We start from the raw sequence: 21,573 nt of genomic DNA, 5'->3' as shown, positions 1-21,573 counted from the left end.
ACTTTTATAAAGAATATCTCTTTGGATTTGAGACTTTAGTCTTTGCAACTTTACAGATCTTCTTTATACACCAAGAGCTTGTAACACTCCAAAGAGAAAGGAAAAATTTAAATCGCATCATATGACCCCTTTAAGAGTGGAAAAACGCCTACCACAATGCAATGTGCCTGTCTTGACCTTACATTTCTATCTGGCCAACGTGACAACATTTATTTTTAGATTTGATTATTAGTATGCATTATATACTTTGTAATATGCTGGAAGCATTATGTTAGTAGTCCTTGCCAAATAGGACATAGCCATGGAGAGTTTTGTGCACATTCTCACCTTGTATATCTCCTCATTAACTGTCCTGACCTCCACCAGGTCTCCAGTCTGGTCAATGCTGTAGACAGCTCTGCCCAGCTTCACATGGTCACCCAGCTCTCTCGCCATCGCCTCACTGATTTGATTGGCACCTCCGGCAAACTTGCGCTCCTGTCATATTGGGCAGCAGTTTTCCAGACTTTTTGGTTAGACTTTGTATGTACTAGAAATGATCAGTTTAATATACATGAACGTTCCCATTTCAACAAGGACTGAAATTCTTTAATTCACCAATAGGGGTCTCTGTCTCTCAGAGATAGAATTATGACAGAGTTGTATAATACTGCCCACCATGCACATACCTTACCAGACACATTAAGAATATAAAACAGGTTAAAGAACAATAACAGGCAGATCATAAGAGTTTATTGACAATGTCATTCCATAGGGAATTAAAGATAAAAGACGTGACATTTTGTAATCAATTTAATAAACAAAACTCTTATTTGCTTTATTCGTGTACCATCAGAGGACACATTTGTTAGAAGACTCCTGCTATAAATGTGACCCAGATACAGTGGCCACTATTTTGGTGTGTTACATAATCAGTTCAGTGTCACAGGAATGAATGGGTACGACACAAGGTAGCCTCTCCTGAGAAGTGTATACTATAATTAAATACTATATAATCAACTAACTTGAAAAAAAAAATCATCATGGATGAATAAACAAACTGAATATACTCCCCTATATTTACACATTACTCATTTGTTTTGAGGTCAATACTGTTTTACCAGTATTCTCACTTTTTGTTACTGGTTGTTTAATATGAGGTCTACCAATAGATGGCACCAAGTGATCTTTTCTTTAATGATAATAATAGTAATAATAATATACTAAAAAACTAAATAAAATGTAGTATAATGATCTAGTTATTGTGTCAAAAAGCAAAAAATAAAACAATGAAAAATTGGCTCTCCATATCAGTTATTGGATATTTAAACAAAAATTATAATGAACAAACAAACAAAAAAAACCCTACAGATACTGTATTGTATCTGTCATAAAAAGTATTGGTTGAGAGCAAAAAGCTACAATCTATCACAGACATCAAACCTGGCATGACATGTCTGACATGACTATATTTAAATATGCAGTTTGAATATTTTGTATAAGTGAACTCTGCCTTTAACCGATATGTAACCCTTCCTCTCTACTCATAACAGCAAAACATTTCTCTTTCTTCTACAGAAAGTAAATTTTTTGCCTTGCAACAAGACCCATTTTGAGAGCTGTGGTTAACTAAATTAGGGGTACAGACTGAACAGTGACAATGACTATTGGACTTGGCAGGAACATTGGATTGAACAGCTTCAGCTTGATTTATATCACTATTTCTAACACCTGCTTTCCTGGCCTGCCAATATTTAAAAAAAGACGCTATTGTGTGAGGACACTAAACCCCCCATCTGTCACTCCCTCGGCCTGCCATTCTCTCATTCTCCCACAGATGTTCATTATACTGTAAACATAAGCACTGGTGCAGTGAAAAAGCCAAAGAGATATGCACTAACATGCTGCGAAAACGTTAATGTTGTGGAGTTCATATGTTTGCCATATAATTAACTCTGGTCTTCGACAGAGAAATAACCAACCGAGATAACATAGTATACAAACATTACGCAACAGGCCTACAGTTTCTTGAAGCTAATCTGTTGTATAAAGACTTACCTGGCCTCCATTTGTGGTAGAGAAGATTCTCATGGTGCCTCCACACTGCTTGACGTACCAGAGGAACCACAGAGCAGACACCTCATGGGGCTCGGAGGTCACGTTCACATTGACGAACAGAGTGGCAAAGCGACGAGCGGCGCTGCAAGCAACCCGTGGGTGAAGGGATATGCCATCAACAGCCAATATGCCACAATAATACCTGATATTAATTGGTCCTTTCTCTGTACCTGGTCCAACAAATTTTGTCAAAGAGTTGCTGCATAGTCATCTTGTCCCACTCTTCCGCATGAGGGGCCCTCCATGGAGCTTCTTTAGGAATCTAAAGTGCACATTTGTGATCAGGGACTCTATAGTTTAATAGTTAATAGTTTAGTTCCAATAACGATTATTTTTAAGAATCAACAGAATTATATTGCCAAAATTATGAGAGAATTTAATTCAATAATAATAAATATAAAACAATTCTTGGAAAAGGTGTTTTCACTTTTACATATTTTTCATAGTCATAGTGGAGAAATTTCCTTTAAAGTGCCCCTATTATGGATTTTTGAAAATTACCTTTCATGCAGTGTGTAACACAGCTCTAAGTCAATGAAAACATCCTGCAAAGTTTTAAATCTGAAAGTGCTCCGTGTATAAAGTTATTGTCTCTCAAAAGAAAGAGTCGACTCTGAATCATTGAAACAAGTCCTTTTTAAAACGAATCCCAAGCCGTTTCATGGTGACCTCAACATGAAACATTAGCATATTGCCCGCCCACTTGTTGGTCTTTTCGGGTTGGTCTGAATAAAAATGCAAATTCACTCATTGCCACTAGGTGCCTCTTTTGGAGCGGTAAAAATAGCTGTTTCCTTGGTAATGGCTGTAAACAAAGCAGCACTGCGCTCGCTGCTGCGCTCGCTGCTTTATCAGGCATTACAGGCAAGATGAAATGAAAATGAGACCAATCGGACCAATCACCGAAGATTAGCGTCACGCAAAGGAGGGGTTTGGAAAAATGAATCGTTGAGCGAAATGTTTGGGAGTCGTTGAGCAAGTAAGGTAAAAATAAATGCATATTATAAGAGTGAAATTGTTTTTTGACCTTGCATGCAAGTCAACCTGTTGTTGGGGACTCCCAAAACCAAAATATGAATCTTTCATTACCCATAATAGCGGCACTTTAACAATATATGAAACAATACAAAACTAAATGTAGTAACATATTTCTTTCATTATTTATAAAATTCTGCTGACAAAGTGCATACTTGTATGAACAACTAGCCAGATTTCGGTCTCAGTTACTTGTAAACTATGTATTTTATTCACTAGGACTCATTAGAATAATTTGTTCATAAATTGGACTACATTGTTTGCATTCGATTAACTAAAGAGCTGACTCATTACAGTAATTCATTCAGAAATCAAACAAAATTAGTCGCACTGTACACATTTGATTCAATAATAAGAACTGATGTATTAGGGTATTTCTTTCAGTAATAAAACTACACTGGTTACACTGTTTGTTTTTTATTCACAAGAACCAGCTCATTAAAATAATTCATTAGGGAATCGGTCTACACTGGTTGCGTTGTATGTTTGATTCACTAAAAAGAACCAACTTATGAGAGTTATTCATACAAGTATCACATTACACATGTTACACTATATGTGTCATGGTACTGAAGAGTGATGAAGCTAGGACCCAAGGTGCAAGAAGAATGGGTCTTTTTAATAATAAAATTAAACAAAAAAGAACAAAAACTACCCCAAGGTTTTAAAACGAATCCCAAGCCGTTTCATGTTGATGTCAACATGAAACATTAGCATATTGCCCGCCCACTTGTTGGTCTTTTCGGGTTGGTCTGAATAAAAATGCAAATTCACTCATTGCCACTAGGTGCCTCTTTTGGAGCGGTAAAAATAGCTGTTTCCTTGGTAATGGCTGTAAACAAAGCAGCACTGCGCTCGCTGCTGCGCTCGCTGCTTTATCAGGCATTACAGGCAAGATGAAATGAAAATGAGACCAATCGGACCAATCACCGAAGATTAGCGTCACGCAAAGGAGGGGTTTGGAAAAATGAATCGTTGAGCGAAATGTTTGGGAGTCGTTGAGCAAGTAAGGTAAAAATAAATGCATATTATAAGAGTGAAATTGTTTTTTGACCTTGCATGCAAGTCAACCTGTTGTTGGGGACTCCCAAAACCAAAATATGAATCTTTCATTACCCATAATAGCGGCACTTTAACAATATATGAAACAATACAAAACTAAATGTAGTAACATATTTCTTTCATTATTTATAAAATTCTGCTGACAAAGTGCATACTTGTATGAACAACTAGCCAGATTTAGGTCTCAGTTACTTGTAAACTATGTATTTTATTCACTAGGACTCATTAGAATAATTTGTTCATAAATTGGACTACATTGTTTGCATTCGATTAACTAAAGAGCTGACTCATTACAGTAATTCATTCAGAAATCAAACAAAATTAGTCGCACTGTACACATTTGATTCAATAATAAGAACTGATGTATTAGGGTATTTCTTTCAGTAATAAAACTACACTGGTTACACTGTTTGTTTTTTATTCACAAGAACCAGCTCATTAAAATAATTCATTAGGGAATCGGTCTACACTGGTTGCGTTGTATGTTTGATTCACTAAAAAGAACCAACTTATGAGAGTTATTCATACAAGTATCACATTACACATGTTACACTATATGTGTCATGGTACTGAAGAGTGATGAAGCTAGGACCCAAGGTGCAAGAAGAATGGGTCTTTTTAATAATAAAATTAAACAAAAAAGAACAAAAACTACCCCAAGGGGGAAAACCAGGCAGACAGGCTAGGAACAACAACACGGGTAGACATAACACACACAGGACGTAAAACAACGGATCAGCACAGGACTGCAGACAGCAGGAGAATAAATACGGAGACTAATGAGGAGGGTAACGAGGGAGACACAGGTGGAGCAACTGAAATAATGATGAGGTGACAAGATGGGAGGGGACAGACAATAAGACAGGAGAGAGAACATGGCACCAAACAAACACAACACAAGCCATGTGCTCTCACAAAACCACAGGAGTACCCTCTGGTGGCCCTCTTGGGCACTCCAGCTGCAGACTGTGACAATATGTGTTTGATTCACTTAAAGAACTGACTCATTAGACTTATTGATTAGGAAATTAGTCTACACTGGTTGCATTGTATGTTTGATCCACTAAAAAGAACATACATTATTCATACAAGTAACAGATTACAGATGTTGGACTGTATGCGTTTGATTCACAAAAAAATACAGACTTAAGAGTCATTTGAGTGCACTGGTTGTGTTGTGTGTGTTCAATTCACTAAAAATAACTAACTAGATAGTCATTCAGAAAATCAGACTATACTGGTAACGCTGTATGTGTTTGATTCACTACAATGAATCGACTCATGAGAGTCATTCATTTGGGAATCAGATTACATGTGTTGCACTGTATGCGTTTGATTCACAAAAAAGCACCAACTTGAGAGTCATTCGTTCGGGAAATTGGACTATACTTGTCACACTGTATGTGTCTGATTCACTACAATGAATTGACTCATGAGAGTCATTCATTTGGAAATCAGATTACATGTGTTTGATCACTGTATGTTTGAGAGTTTGTTTTGTGATGTATATTCAGCAGCAGTGTTGTGGTGGCATTCAATAAGTATTGCAGGTAATTATCATGTATACAGGAGAACAGTTAATGGAACTTTTTTTAAATGGAGTCGGTTCTGAATAAAAATGGCCTTTACCTCCATTCCCATCTTGTCCATTGTCCTCCAGAGGTTGTTGTAGTCCAGGTAGGCAAGAGGGTTCCACATTGGAGGAAAAGGCCCTTTGAATGGATATGATTTGCCCTTGGAAACAAGAAACAGTGTTCGTAAGAAACCTACTACCTTAGCACCAAATAATGAAAATTGTGATTATTATTTTGTCATTGTTGACGTAATGTCTTTATCATAGCTATCATGACCTCATTATCATTAGAAGTGTAACCAGTCTTGAATGGAAAATGGTTTTTGCTGCCTAAAATATACGTAACTGCATTTCGCCTGGCTTGGAAACAAATCAGTTAATGGAGGGCCTCTGTTCACAGCGTTTACAGTTCACGTTAATACAACCAGAAGATCAGAAACCACTCAACCTTATCAAATCTCAGTAAAATTTTATGAATTTCACATAAAAATGTGACAATCTTCTTCATTGGGAGCAGGAAAAAGATATATATGCTCGTTAGGGGGTTGGAGTGGAATATACAGTAATGATAAAGCATCTATAAATAGACATTAATGATAATGCTAATTCAGTAAAATTCATAATCACAGATAATGACATTAGCCTTTGGCAAACAGCAGCTATATGACACAAGCTGTTCACACATCGCTTGCTTCCCACAGTAGTGGAAACGCTTAGTCAGTATGATCATTCTCTGCGGCTGGCCAATAGGGTAACTATATGCAGACATTACTTCATACCTGGATTGCTCTGTTGCTGTGGGGCTCTTAAATAAGCACCACTGGTCTGATTGATTAATGTTTAACTACACATCAAAGACGAAGCGCTGAGTTTCAATATGTTGTTCTTCAACAAAGCCTCTAATGATTGCTAAACCCATAATGATAATAAAAATGAAATCTCTGATAAAGAAGGCTTGAGATGGACAGTTGAAAATGTGCTAAAGGTTATTACTTTAGCACTGAATCAGGCAACCTAGTCAAAACTGCTGACAAAAACAAAGACCTGTCACCTAGAAGGATTCTCACGCACTCCTGGGTTTGATGTCCAGTGTTCACTTCCAAGCAATTTGTCATGTCATAGTGATTTGTGCATTTTCAACACACTGTTTCGGAAAACCCTGTCATTTTCTTGCTCGCAGAAACATTTGAGGGGAACCAAAGTGGTTTTTGAGTAGGACTAGAATGCACTTAGTAGGACAGATAAATGATTGAAGACTTCAAATGGCAGACCACCGCAAAACAACAGAGGGACGCCATGCTCCTTTTTGAGTGGGCACTATGGCAGTTCTGGCTCTCCTGGTGCCCTAAACAAGATGAAACATGACCAAAATCAAAGAAATAAATCACAACTTAGCAGTCCGGCATTACAAGGTTCAAATCAAGCCTATTATATTAATAATAACAAAAGGAAACTGAACTTGACATATTTTTAAGATATAATAACCATGCTTTATTATACATTTACATTTATCCATTAGCCTACGCTTTTATGCAACGTGCCTTCCATTGCATTCGAGGTTTAAATTCATACAGTTCATGCATTCCCTGGCAATCAAACCCATGAACCCATGACCTTTCCATTAGCACCATGCTCTTGAGCTACAGGAATTATAAAACATATATTTTTCAAATTTAAATGACACTTTTGATAAGAAACATGCATGAGATTTCTCCAGAAATGTCAGTTGAACCCGTATATCTTACAAAAATGGTCTCCTTGACCTATGTTGGGTTTTCAAAGAAGCAGATGTATCATTTTTTTATGTGACTTGGCCATCTGCATCTGCAAGCCAACTAACACTAGGAAAACTTGTTCAGCTAAATAAGGGACCATGACATTTCCATATAATTTGCGAGCCTGCCAGACCAATGCTGGAGAGGACACTGGATTGCTCAGCATCCAGCAACAGGTCTGTTCCCATGGCAACAGAATTGAGGTGGAGAGATGGAGTGCATCTCTTATGATATCTTTTCAGCCACAGCAGAACCTAAGCCTCTCTATCACTTACCTCATACTGCTCTATATCCACACTGCTGCCCACCTCCTCGGTTACAAGCAATGAAATGAGACCACATCCTGTCCAACGCAAATGTATCATCCTCCAAAGTAACATTCTGTTTGCCTGTATGTTACAATATAGACTTTTTACAGAATGAACTTATATTCTTTTGAAGAAATAAGCAGTCATTATAAGAAATTGTGCACAATGTTTTGCATTTTTTGCACCGATATTGACCAATACAGATAAGCTTGCAATTGTTTTTATGTTATGGCGATAACCGATAAATGGCTGATATTAAAATCCTACACTACTTTGTCTAAATAAATAAAAAGTACCTTTATATAAGGTATATAAGGCAACATTTTATCTAAATCTACCGATATCTAAATATCAAAATATCTAATATCAATATCCAATACATTGCTCATTCCTAGAAAACAGTAACTATTTTTGCAAGTTTGTTTAGTGCTGCTAGTTATTTAGACATTACATTTTTAAATGTGAAAATACCAACCTTTAGGTATTAACAGTAAAACTATACACATATTACATGTCATTATAATTAATTGCAATAGTACCAACAACAATGTAATTCCAAGTAGTTCCACAACAATAAGTATATGTGGTTTATTAGTATTGCTCAGAAACCACTAATGTAAATGCACAGTAATGCAAACACTGTAAAATAGGCTGTATTAGTTTTTAACAACACTGCCTTTGCACAACTGTTCAATCATAATCATATTGATATGCTAAGACTGCCAGAAAGAGCAGAGCAGTTCCTCACAGACCGAGGCAGAGGAAACTGGGTCTGGCCTTTAGGATTACAGCTATAGAAAAGCTGATTACACGGGCGCCTTGGCTGCACGCTCACCTTAATTATAAAATGGTCTGCTCATTGTAAGGCCCTTATTGGCTAATACTGGCTCAAGGCCAATACGTGATTGCTGAGTAACAGGTGATACTATAAAAACGGTTGTAAAACTTTCAACAAAGCGTGCAGGAGCAGATTGGACTGACTACGTGAGGGGCTGATAAAACTACCCTATGAGCCTCTTTCATAAAACTACGCAGAAAAATGGACACCACTCAGCAAAACACTGATAATATCCAGGATAAACTCAAAAGGTGAATTACACCACTGTTGTTAAGGTCAACAGACTAGATCAATAGAGATTCATTCATTCATTCCTCAATGACAAAGCATAATTGTGTTAGTGACCTATAACAATTAAAGTGCAGTCACATTAGCAAAATTTTACAAACAAAAAAGGTTTGCCAATTGTCAATAGTGTAGCAATGTATAAAGCACAACTCCCACAAAAATCTATTTCAAACCAAGCAGCTTTCTGTTGCTCACCACCTTTGTGAAATCTTTCGCACTGACACTAAATGACAGATTGCATGGCTTCCTATTTAAAATGACTGGATTTCTCCCCTCAAAATTCACAGAACAGTGGTAAATGTGACCGCAATTTTGGTTGGAAATTGTACACTGGCTTTATTAATTAGTGGGTTGTCACCAGACATTTGCATGGCTCAACATTAAAAACCTGACTTTGGCGCCTCTGTGGACTGAAGCGATTTGGTTATGAAGGAAACGCCCCTGATCCCAAAGACAGAGCCAGACATCATGGTGTGAGAAAACGTGAGAGAGAGAGAGAGAGAGAAAGAGAAAGAAAGAGAGTGTGTCCCCTCAATCCCGATAGCGATTGTCTTTTGAGGAGGAGTGCTGCCATGGTAACCCACAGGGATGCTCCGATCAGGAGATAATGGCACGAGGAGAGAGGGGACATCTCCTTCAGAACATACATTAACACAAACACACACATCATTAATCATTAGGACAGACACATTCGCATTCATTCAATTTAAATCACAACACGTACCAAAAAGCAGCCTATAGCAAGACAGACCATAACAGTATTGGTTGAAATGAAGAAACCAAATGAAAATGTGATGTAGCACAGCACTCTCCTTTATTTTCAAGTAGTATCAATGAGCCTCTGAACAGCATCTCTCTTACAGATGTCTGAATCCATGCTGATGCATTCTTCCACAAATAAAGCCTTGAAATCAATGAGATGTGTTCATAGCCTCTTCCTGGTGTCTACCTCATTCTGCATTACTGCCTTTGTGTTTATTCTGACAAAACCTGTTAAGGACGAGCTGGTTTGATATTGACTTTGACAATTATTGTGCTGTCAAACTGCACAAACCAAGGAATGGGGACCAAGGATTGTTTTTTAAAGGGTTTGCATTTTTATAGAAATGACTCCAGCAGGAATATGAGGCACTGTACTGTAACTCAAAAGATCAAAAATATGCTAGCAAACAAAAATATTTAGCCTATATATACAGTACAATAACATTAGAGGGTTAATTCAATAAAAAATTACTCATCCTTATGTTCTTCTGTGGAATACAAAAAGTGAATTTCTGAAACATACACTACAGTTCAAATTTGGGGTCTGTAAGATTTTTAAAAATATATTAATATTTTATTCAAGAAGGATGCATTAAACTGATCAAAACTGACAGTAAAGGCCGAGTTTCACAATTTGAGTTGAATTACTGAAATAAATTAACTTTTCCACGACATTCTAATTTATTGAGATGCACCTGTATAATCTGAAGTATTCTGTATATGACTTCTGAAGACATATAATAGTTCTGTGTCAAAGTAATTAGCTGGAAAATTTTGAGAAAAGCACCTATGTCTGATTCATGATTGAATAGTTAAATCATTAGGTTCAGTACACAAAGTCTATATGACTTATTCACTGATCTCAAACCACTGAAACAACAAGCTATCATGTGACTTTCATTACGGAACAGTCATTGACCACTTCTATTATATGTTTTTGCTGCTTTTTAAAGCTAGAAAGCACTATTCATTGTAACTGCATAGAAAAGCACAACCAGCACATTCTGCAAAATTTCTCCTTTTGTGTTCAAAAATCAAGTCATGTAGGTTTGGAACAACTATTTTCATTTATTGGGTGAACTTTCCCATTAACAAGATTCTACTACTTTCACATTCCTGATTTTTAATATTGAGAGGATTCAGGATATTGAGACCGAAAGCAAAGTTAAAGTTTCAGATATTTAGCATTAAGCAAATATTTACACGAATAATGTCTAGATTTGATGGTATGGTGTTACACAGTTAACTATTCTGCTGGGCAAAATGAAAGATTATGGGAAACATGCCAAAGGGTCTTTTCCACGGCAGCTGAAATCCAGTTCCATCCTGACATAATCCACAATGAACACTCCAATGAATCTCCACCATGACCTTTCCCTTCGTGCACACCGCCTTCTTGAGTATGTGTGAGCTTGTCGTTTCCTGGTCTCCATATCAAGAACCCCTTTGATTTACCATGATAACTTTAAAACAACCTGTATTTTTCTTATGAAATATGACCACAGAAAGCAGTAAAGCCCACATGATAAAGAGCAGTATTAAGAATCCAGTGATTTATCCCTGTAATAGCAGGGTCAGAGCGGTGAAGACACTGAATCTACAGCCAAATCTAATAAGGTCATGCAGCGTGCATGTGCTAAGGGCAGTGATGCGTCTACTCAAATTGGATATGGGGCAGGAGGAGGGGAGGCTGGTTTCTTGAGTTCCGCCCTTCTTACCCACTCCAAGCATCTGAGACCATATTACAGACTTCCTTCAGGCAGCGATTAGCATCTCCAGGCTTGAGCGCAGCACACTAATGTGAAGGAAGGGCCCTGTATTTAGCCCTGTTCAGCTGAGCGAACCGGGGCAAGCTCTGACTTCCTGTGCATTAAGACATGAGTGTGCTTAAACAAAAGGCCGTATTATTAGCCGAAGCTCTGGCCTGAGGCTGTGAAGAGAGATGGATTTTGAGGCAGGAGAAAAATCTTGTTTGAATTTCGCAGATGTTTTGCTTTTGATTCGGTAATAAGTCTAGGCTGCTACATGTGTAGGCCTTCACTGAGGTTTACCTTCACATAGTGAACCAGAGACTCCTCCTCATTGACTTTGTATGTTTTCACGCCGTACTGTTTGGCTATTCTCAGGATGCGGTTTTGAGTGGGCCCAATGTACGCTCCTCCTAGATCCACCCATTTGGTTTCCTTATTCTGAAAGCACACAGATTCACAATGAAATAGTCACTAAAATTCCTACAAGCCACGCTGAAACCAAAAAAAAAAGGAAAAACAAAAAGGAAGTGTTAGAATATGCATGCAAAGACAGCAGATTCCCTTCCATGGGATTCGGTTTTGACTTTCACCCTTCTTTCGACATACTCGCCGTGGTGGCGAACAGCTGACTTGAGCCAAATGACTCAAGGTTAAATCAGGTTAAAAGCAGTGTTTTTAACTTTAGGGGCATTTTTTTCTAACTTTATTAGATGTATGCATCACCTTTTTTCACAAATTCTTACATTTAATCAATAAATTCAAAGGGCTGTTACCAATCAAATATACCAGATAAACCACTATCAACTATATCCATTTTTGCAGTGCAGAAGTGGCACAGAAACTGCATCTGAAGTGGCATTTACATGTATTTACATAGACTGCTGAATGCAGAGGTGGCATAAATGCATATACACTGCAAGTACAATCACATAAACAATGTTTCAAAGTACAATTCTGAATACTGAAATGTGAAGCAATGATTCTTTGAATAGGCAACATCACAATGAATGTGTGGACTCAAGGAGTGCTCAAGGAGTTTATGTTTTGTGAGTGACATACTCAATGTTAAGTTGCACGTTGTTAAAACAACTATGATATTATCATATCGCACACCCCTAGTTGTGATATTATAGTCCATGACTCATGTTCCTATCACACATGTAAAAGCAGACCATGTGTCATGCAATGAAGTAATTTCATTTGCTTCAGATGTCTTCAGATATCTTACCTGAACAGTGTAGGTTCTTCCACCAACACGGTTTCTGGCTTCCAGGAGCACAGGATTCAGGCCGCTCTCCACCAACAGCTTGGCGGCACTCAGACCTGTGAATTGGGAAAGTAAAAATGCAGACTGTAAGATTTAGTAGACATAGTATATGTAAAAATATCTGATAGATTGGTCTTTGAGAAAACTCATGTTTATTCAGGAGATGACAGTAAATGATGAAGAGAGAGGGAAAAGAATTTGAACTTGTGTCAAAAGCAGCACAGCTCGGTACTTTGGCTAACTGCTAAGACAGCGATTTAGAGTACATTTGAGATGCCAGTAGTCTGTGGTCTGAAATGCTTTTTTTCTTTCAAACTGTTCCTGTCCTGATAATATTAAAGGTTGTTCCTGTCTTGACAACTTACTTCCTGTCTGACTGTGTAGAGTAGTTACCAATGACAGTGTTGTTGTTGGCTTTCTATTGTGTGTGATATCATGACTGACCTGCTAAAAATAACATCTACATATTTAAACCTCTTTTGTGTAAACAATTTGTGGCATATAAATAGTTTGTCTTCCATTCGCCTCAACTTATAAATTAAAGAGGTGGTTCATTGCGATTTTACTTTTTTAACGTTAGTTAGGGAAAAGGCAGCAAAGGGGGAGAGGCCATGCTGCGCTGCTTTAGAGAAGAGGAAGAGAAAACTAGAGGTGCACGTAAAAATCTATTCATATATGAATCGCGATTCTGTCTTTTAACGATTCTAATGGATTCACAAGTTTCAAAATCAATGTTCTAAAGCAGCGGTTCTTAATACTGTTCCACACGTCCCCCTGCTCTACACACGCTCTGCATCTCTCTCTCTCTCTCTCATTCAGCTCAGCTTCTGCGCGATCCTCTTCAGTAATATCCTCTGCGTCTCAATCGGGCTCAAACTGATAAGCAATATAGACGATGCCATTGTTTTCAATACAACCGGAGCACATGCCGCTGAGGAGAGGGGCGGGACAATTAGACGCGCACTAGAAGCGGTTTAGCCAATCACAACACACTGGGCTAACACACTGCACCCCATAAACACAATCAAGCCTAGAAAAAAACCAGTGAACCACCCCTTTAAAGACACTGAGGTCTGGCTTGGTAAAATTAGTCAAACGGTCCTGAGAGTGGTATATTCAAATTAGGAACTGAAAATATAATAAAATTAGCCAAAACATGTAATGAACATGCAAGGAGTAGAAGATGTGTAGAACTTTGTGAATAGTGGGCGTTTCCAATTCTGTGGAAATATGCAGGGTTAACCAACAATTTGATTTTTTTTTTAATACAGACCTTGTTTTGCCTGTAGTTCTCACTTGCCTTGCAAACTTTTCCCAGGAACTGCCACAAAACAGTTAAGAATACAAAAAACTAGTGGTTACCTCTGTAAGAATCTATAGTCTGCCCCGACCCAGATTCCACTCCACAATATGTTTGATCATGCTCATTTCCCAAAATGGCTTAATTATTATAGAGAAGAAGAAAGTCAACAGTTATGTTGTTTGTAGATCACTTGGGATGATCACATCCTGAGCAAATGGTGACCAATTGTAGAATGGGAGCAGGTGTGGGACACTGAGAACCACCTCAGACAAAAGGGGTGTCAGAACTTAATTAACATACAGACCACAGCTGTAACAACAGGAGCAACTTCCTTTACATTGAGGGTAAACTCTAAGTGTATAAAATGTTTGAGCTTAGGATGTTCGGGGTTCAGTCTGACTCCGTTGAACCCAAGGTACTACATGTACTGTAATAGTGTCACTACTGTTCTGTAATAAAAGTTATTCTTCATCAAGATCTTCGACGTCTTCACTTTTTCTTACATTGGCGAGTCACCCAGCGCAGGAGTTTCCAATAAGCAGGAAAAAAGGTAAGAAAAGCGGTTTCTTACTTTTTGCTGGATTTGTCAGGGAAACCCCTTCATTTAAAAAATCTAGAAAAGAAATTGTAAGGATAGAAGATAAGTTTATTCAGTATTAGCAGGAGGAGTTATTAAGCCTATTCGGTACAATTCTGTTTAAAATTCTAAAGGAACTGAAGTAACTCGACGTAGTGTGGTGGCAGAGGTGTATTGGAATCGTTGTTTCTAAAGTAACTGAAGCAAAGTGCTTAAGTTTAAAGTTTCTAAAGTAACTGAAACTTGTTGTTGGTCTCTTATAATTCTGTTAGATTCTAAAGTAATTGAATCAACCCGACGCAGTGTGGTGGCAGAGTTGTATTAGATCTGTTGTGTCTGAAGTTGTAAGTTTCTAATGTAGTTGAAACTGACTATGAAGATGTTACAGAGACACACACACACACACACACACACACACACACACACACACTATGTTGCCTGTTGATTGATGTTTTCGCTCTTTTGGCCTTTGGCTAGGTTTGTACTGTCATAATGTTTAGTACATTTAGAAAATCTCTTTTGTTGTTATGGTTCTCAAGTGCTCCTCTCCCAAACCCCAAAAAAATGTTTGTGTGTAATTTTGCCAAATTTGAGAGAAGTCCCTATAAGACGAAACTTCATTTACATGCGGGAAGATGAAGCGGGAAGAATAGAGTATAAAATGTTTGAGCTTAGGATGTTCGTGTTTCATTCTGACTCCGTTGAGCCCAAGGTAGCCTACTACATGTAGGCCTACTTTGTCACTGATATGCTGCAATAAACATCTTCATCGAGATCTTCATCATCCTCATCATTTTTCTTACACCTCAAATAGTTGAAGATTCGATGCTTCGATAAGAGGGGCCTGATTCAACTACCAATCTCACAGTTGAATATTCGCTGAGGTGTTATGATCATGCCATTTTGGCCATATGAGGGTGCCCAATGTCTGATTTCAACTACCGGATTTTTTCGATCAGATATAGTATTAGTGATTTCAAAATATTTAAGCCGGTTTATATATATCGTGTATATATTATTTATCTTGTTTAAGATGCATTTGGTTGAGTTGCGCTGAAGTAAAGCGCTTCATTGTAGTACTACGGTGATTATCTCTTCAGCGTGAGCAGTACAAACAACAATGCAGTATATTAATAACTATGACTGGGACTGTCATATACATTATAATGAAAACACTATTATAATAAAACGCGAGTTTAGTTGCCGTGTTTCTGGACGTTGTTGCGTGAAGAACGCGTCCACAAAAGGAGTTCATTCAGAGCCGCACAGACACGTTCATGTGCATTAGGGGCATTTTGTGCAGATAGCCTATAAGTCGTAATTTTAACGCTATGTTGTATAAATAACGAAGCATATTCTATATGAGATAAATGAAGAGTTAAATCCCATTGATTAAAAAACTTCTATCAAATGCTGTACTCTACTGGTCATCTTCAGCGCACGCAGCTCAAATGCAGAACATTAATAACTGTCATATACATAACGTTATAATGAGAGCACTGTTGTATGAAAAAAAATATTGTGAATTCTTGGGGTTTCGCTGACGTTTAATGTTAACTATCTTTTAATCAAAACATAAAACATTATTTTTGTATCTGCGAGGTGTCCGTTACACATTTTCCCTGTGTGTTAACGTCAGTAAATATGACTGTCCAATGTCTGACTTGACTCTTGGTAATGTATTTTGCCCCCTGCCCCCAAACATATGATTCGACTATCAGTCGACTTACTCGACTATCGGCAAGATTCGATTCGACTTTGTAAATCAAAGTCGCTTAGTCGGGGACACCCCTACAAAAAACACTTACATTTAAAAAAAAATTAATAAATAAAAATAATTATAAAAAATATGTGTGTGTATGTACACCTTCAAAAGTTTAGGGTTGGTAAACATTTTTAATGTTTTTGAAAGAGACCCCTAGAGGACGCAGTTCGAAGTTCCCATGAAAGGGAACCCATGTACATGATCAACAAATGTAATACATTGTGACAACACAGCACTGGGCCAATAATACAATGACATCTCCATCAATCAGCCTGAAAGTCTCTCTAGAGAAGCGTCTATTGTTGAAGCCTTGCGTCATGCTTAAAAAAAATTCTAATAAAATCTTCACACTCACAGTATCTAAGATGTCCCATGGGCAACACTATCAGTATAAAACCACTTATATCTTTCAATAAATCTTTGCATCTTCTTCCCTGTAATCAGTGAGATGAGATTCCTGTTTAAACCCCTGAGGCTGCGCAGTGATTATGGTGTCAGAGCAATAAATCAACCGTTTTCTCCAATGCATTGCTCAAAACTAGAAGCTACAAGTGAGAACTAGGTTCCCTGCAAGGAAAAATCGCAAGTCAAACACCAATTCACAGGAGTTTCCTGTCTCTGAACACTCACACATAAGCACTTCCTCTCCTTACGGAGGAAGTAACACTGCTCCTGTGAATTTCATATGGTGTAATGACTTTTCACCATGCTGGAAATAGACTTGTGCAGGTATTCGGTAATGCGATATATGACGGTAATGAATATGCACGATATTGTTATCGTGGGCACTTCTAAATACCGTGAATAATTATATATTACAAATTATTCAGAATTTTGAATGCATTTTAAGAATACTTTTCCCACCAACTGGTCAAAATGCACAACACCACTGTATGCTGCGTGAAAGATGCCTGCGCACTCTGACGTAAACAAGCACGGACGAGAAGCACATGGTGGAACATGGGAAATATAAACCATATATATATATATATATATATATATATATATTCACATCTAATAAAAAAATTAAGTTGGTCTTTTGCCCTTATTTTTGCAATTAATGTGATTAATATTTGATCGGAAAAAAACACATTTAGATCAAAGTTGGATAGTACTGTCACTGCTGAAAATGGCCTGTCAAACAAAAAATAAATGAAAAGATAAACCTGTTTTCTACAATTCTGTTACAGCCACAGTGATGTGACAATGCAGCAGAGAACATCTGAGGTCAAAGCATGACCTTTGAAGCTTATATAATACTATAAACTGCCTTTGATAAGCGGAGAAAGTGGCAGACTCCCAGACAAACAGCTTACCCAAACACACAGGCCAAACATCTGAAATGCTCTCCATCATTTGGGTTCTGTGGACGACAGTGACCTACATCACACACACACTTCATGCTCTCAGCAACAGCACAGACACAAAAGAAACTGCAGAGGCTTACAAACCATGGCCACAGCTGTGAAGTCTGATATCTGACAGGTTTGAAATGATTGTTTTACTAAATGATGTTTTGGCTGAGCTAGGAAGAAATCCAATATAATCCTCTAAGGCTTTGTTCACACTGCGCACAAAGGCAATTTGGTTTTCAAATCCAATATTTAGGACTGACTGTCCATTTAGCAAGTGATGAAATCTGATCTGTTTGTTCAGACAGCACAGCCAATATTACATGTATACATCAGTTACTATAGAAATGCATCAGCACAATGACAAGAGACTCATACACCAACTGAGAGTGGCTGTTAGTGTGGAAAAAGAAGATGAAAGCTGGCCATTGGTTTGCTCATGTCCATCATGGCATTTCACCACAACAGTTTACACCTTCATGCATATACAGTGTTCAAAAACACTCACCACATAAGGAAAAGGTGTGCAAAATGCAAATATTTGGACTATATTTGGTCAGATGATATTAAAAACTTGATGATGTAACATTAATATCCAAAATATGGGAAAAACACATGAATTTCCACCATTCAGACAGAGACACATCTGAACAAGGCCGAGAACGATAAATTAGCTCACTGTCGTATATGCTGCAGTGAAACCTGATTATTTAACCAGGTGGCATGAGCAGGAGGTATTCAAGTCTCACCCCAAAGAGATGAAGAATAGAAATATTCCAAGAACCAATTCAATATACAACCTCATATTTCACACGTGTATGCAATTACCGGCCAATCTGATGCTACCATGTTAAGGACAGTGCAAACAAAGTCATACTCACTAACACGCATAATTTGAGGGTTGTCTATATGATGTCTATAAAATATTATATGATCTATATGTTACTATATTATATATTATTATTATATGATTTATATGTCACTGCTTGGCTGAATTGAAAATATTTCTTTAACATAAAAAGCTCTCATGAGAGAATTGGTCTTGCATGTTTGGCTGGCTTAGAAGTATAGTTTTCTTCTTTCCGAGACATTAAATGGTCAGGAAAGGAAGAAGAAAACTTGAAGTTGGCAGAAACGTAGCTGTGGTCTTTGTCACTCAAGTGTAGCACTGAAGGGACTACAATGACTGAACTCTACCACTGCCAAGTAAACACACACAAACACATATGGAACTGAATACAAAAATTAAGCTTGCAGTTTGCTAAAAACAACATGTTTACAAAAAACTCTTGCGACAATAACAGTAAAAGCACAGTAAACATCCCACAGCGTGGTCAAGCTTAAGAAAGATTCGTGCTTGACTTTTATAAGATCACAGTTATAGACTTGGGGCCATTCACACAGGTCACGCTCTTGTGTTCAGACTGCAAAATATTTTGATTGATGGTCTAAGTACACATGCATTCGGTTACATTCATGTTTTTTCTCTCAGTAGGGGCCCATCTGTGCATCAGTCATTCAGTCATTCATCTCTTTGTTGGACATCCTGCCAGTTTATATATTGATTCAAGTATTTTACAATTCTAGTAGTCTTAAACTTCTTGCTCTGTTTTCAGCCTTCACTGTTGCGTTATTTTTTTTTTTACAGAAGATCTTTAAAAACAGCATGAAATAAATTCACCTTATATATTTTGTAAATGTACTTTATTGATCTTAAATGTGAACAATTCATCCATACATAAGATTCATAAAAAAAAAAAACTGACCTCATAATTTTTCATTTAAATATCATCTCGAACTTCAAGTGAAATGACAGACTTCTCCGATCATTTAGTCTGCTTCATGCCTACTTTTTCTTATTTTTTCACTTGGATGTAGGTCATAATACGGAAAAAAAGATCTGCTGCTACTTTAATTTCATTGCAACTTCAACCAAATCAAACACACTGCAAATCTTTTAAATAACAAAATTGTTCTATAGTCTTTACAAACACCATCCCTTTTGTTTTTCAGGAAATGACAGACAAGTATGATGCAAAGACAACAACTGCCAGATCAGTGCTGACAAAGACATAAAGGTGAGTAAATAATTGCAAACTTATAGTTTTTGGATAAATTCTCCTTTCAGTCTAAGTATCAAAGTTGCAGCTACTCATGCTCATTAAAGCAAAAAGACTAATTTTGGTCAAAAATTCTGAGACATTAAAGGTGACATATCAAGAAAATCCGACTTTTTCCATGTTTACGGTCCCCAGTGCTTCTACCAACCCAGAAAACGTGAAAAAGAACAACCCAGTAATGTTTTTTTTGGTAAGCGTTTCTCTACAAGCTTGTGAAAAATGAGCCGCTCAGATTTCACTCCCACCATGACGTAGAAAGTGTATCTTATTATAATATTACTGCCCATTAATCGGCATGTTTCCACCCACGGCTGTTGTGTTTTCGCAAACGACAACGGTGTACCAGTTCTAACGCCATGGCGAAAGTTCAAGCAAAGCATGCTAACTGTTCTGTCTTTGGCTGCACAGACAAGCACAGAACGCTATTTAGAGTCCCAGCCTCAGAGGAGACAAGAGAGCAGTGGAATTATTGATTTATTTACTGTATATTCCGCTGTTCTCACACAGATCTAATATAATTTATTTCCCAGCTGTTTACCTTTAAGTGCAATAAGACATGAAAACTAATGCCATGGCGAAAGTTTGAGCAAAACATGCTAACTGTTCTGTCTTTGGCTGCACAGACGAGCACAGAACACTACTTAGAGTCCCAGCCTCAGAGGAGACAAGAGAGCAGTGGAATTATTGATTTATTTACTGTATATTCCGCTGTTCTCACACAGATCTAATATAATTTATTTCCCAGCTGTTTACCTTTAAGTGCAATAAGACATGAAAAAGAACTAAATTAGTTCTTTATTAATCACATGCGCATGCTTCAGATGTATGCGTTTAGAAAACCGTATATCAGAAATGTAAACTAATATGGTTTAAAACGCATGATTTCAGCACGATAGACATGATAATCAAAACCAAACATGTTTTTAGCAGATTATCTGAGGTATGAGCTGTAAAGACAGCCCTATTCTGGAAAAGGGGGCAGGGAGCAGCTGCTCATTTGTATTTAAAGATACATGCACGAAAACAGCGCGTTTCTGCTTCCACTCAAAATAGGCATTTTAAAAATGATATAATAAATGATCTGAGGGGTATTTTGAGCTGAAACTTCACAGGGGGACGACATTCTGGGGACACCTGAGACTTATTTCACATAGTGTAAAAAGGGGCATAATGGGTCTCCTTTAAAGGGTTAGTTCACCCAAAAATGAAAATTAGGCTGCGTTTTACTCACCCCCGGGGCATCCTAGGTGTATATGACTTTCTTCTTTCAGACGAATCCAGTCGGAGTTATATTAAAAATTGTCTTTGATCTTTCAAGCTGTTTAATGCCACTCAGCGGGTGTTGCATTGCTTCAGTCCAAAAGAACTTAAATAAAAATCGCCCATCCATAAAAAAAAGTGTCTCACACGGCTCCGGGGAGTGAACAAAGGCCTTCTGTAGCGAATCGATGCGTTTTTGTAAGAAAAATATCCATATTCAAAACGTAATAATCACTTTAATCTAGCTTGCGCTCACTGTTGTAAACAGAAGCAGTTCAAGGGGAATGACGTATGAGTTCAGCTATGCACCGCTCAGAAGTGACGCACTTGGAAGCGCAGGGGAGAGATCAAAACAAAACAATGGTCAAGAATTAGAAGTACAAAACGAGGATTTGTAAAGAAGAATGTCAGAGGATTTCAATATAAGCCAAGAGGAGACT

At 37.6% G+C, this 21,573-nt stretch overlaps 1 protein-coding gene across 1 annotated transcript in view; it reads right to left on the bottom strand.

Annotated features, from left to right (window-relative positions):
• mao (monoamine oxidase) overlaps window positions 1–21,573 on the bottom strand; it is a 42,671-nt gene that overhangs the window by 7,289 nt on the left and 13,809 nt on the right. The window contains exons 2-7 of the mRNA XM_016467430.1: window positions 12,718–12,812; window positions 11,790–11,927; window positions 5,824–5,928; window positions 2,268–2,359; window positions 2,038–2,179; window positions 328–477 (exon numbers count right to left, since the gene is read on the bottom strand). Coding sequence (XP_016322916.1) covers window positions 328–477; window positions 2,038–2,179; window positions 2,268–2,359; window positions 5,824–5,928; window positions 11,790–11,927; window positions 12,718–12,812 — 722 coding nt within the window. The remainder of the gene's footprint in view (window positions 1–327; window positions 478–2,037; window positions 2,180–2,267; window positions 2,360–5,823; window positions 5,929–11,789; window positions 11,928–12,717; window positions 12,813–21,573) is intronic.

This window comes from Sinocyclocheilus anshuiensis, unplaced genomic scaffold (genome assembly GCF_001515605.1).
Source record: "Sinocyclocheilus anshuiensis isolate Anshui unplaced genomic scaffold, SAMN03320099.WGS_v1.1 scaffold628, whole genome shotgun sequence".
NCBI lineage: Eukaryota > Metazoa > Chordata > Actinopteri > Cypriniformes > Cyprinidae > Sinocyclocheilus > Sinocyclocheilus anshuiensis.
The sequence above is the reverse complement of the archived record's forward strand: the minus strand, read 5'-3'. Positions and strand labels throughout refer to the sequence as shown.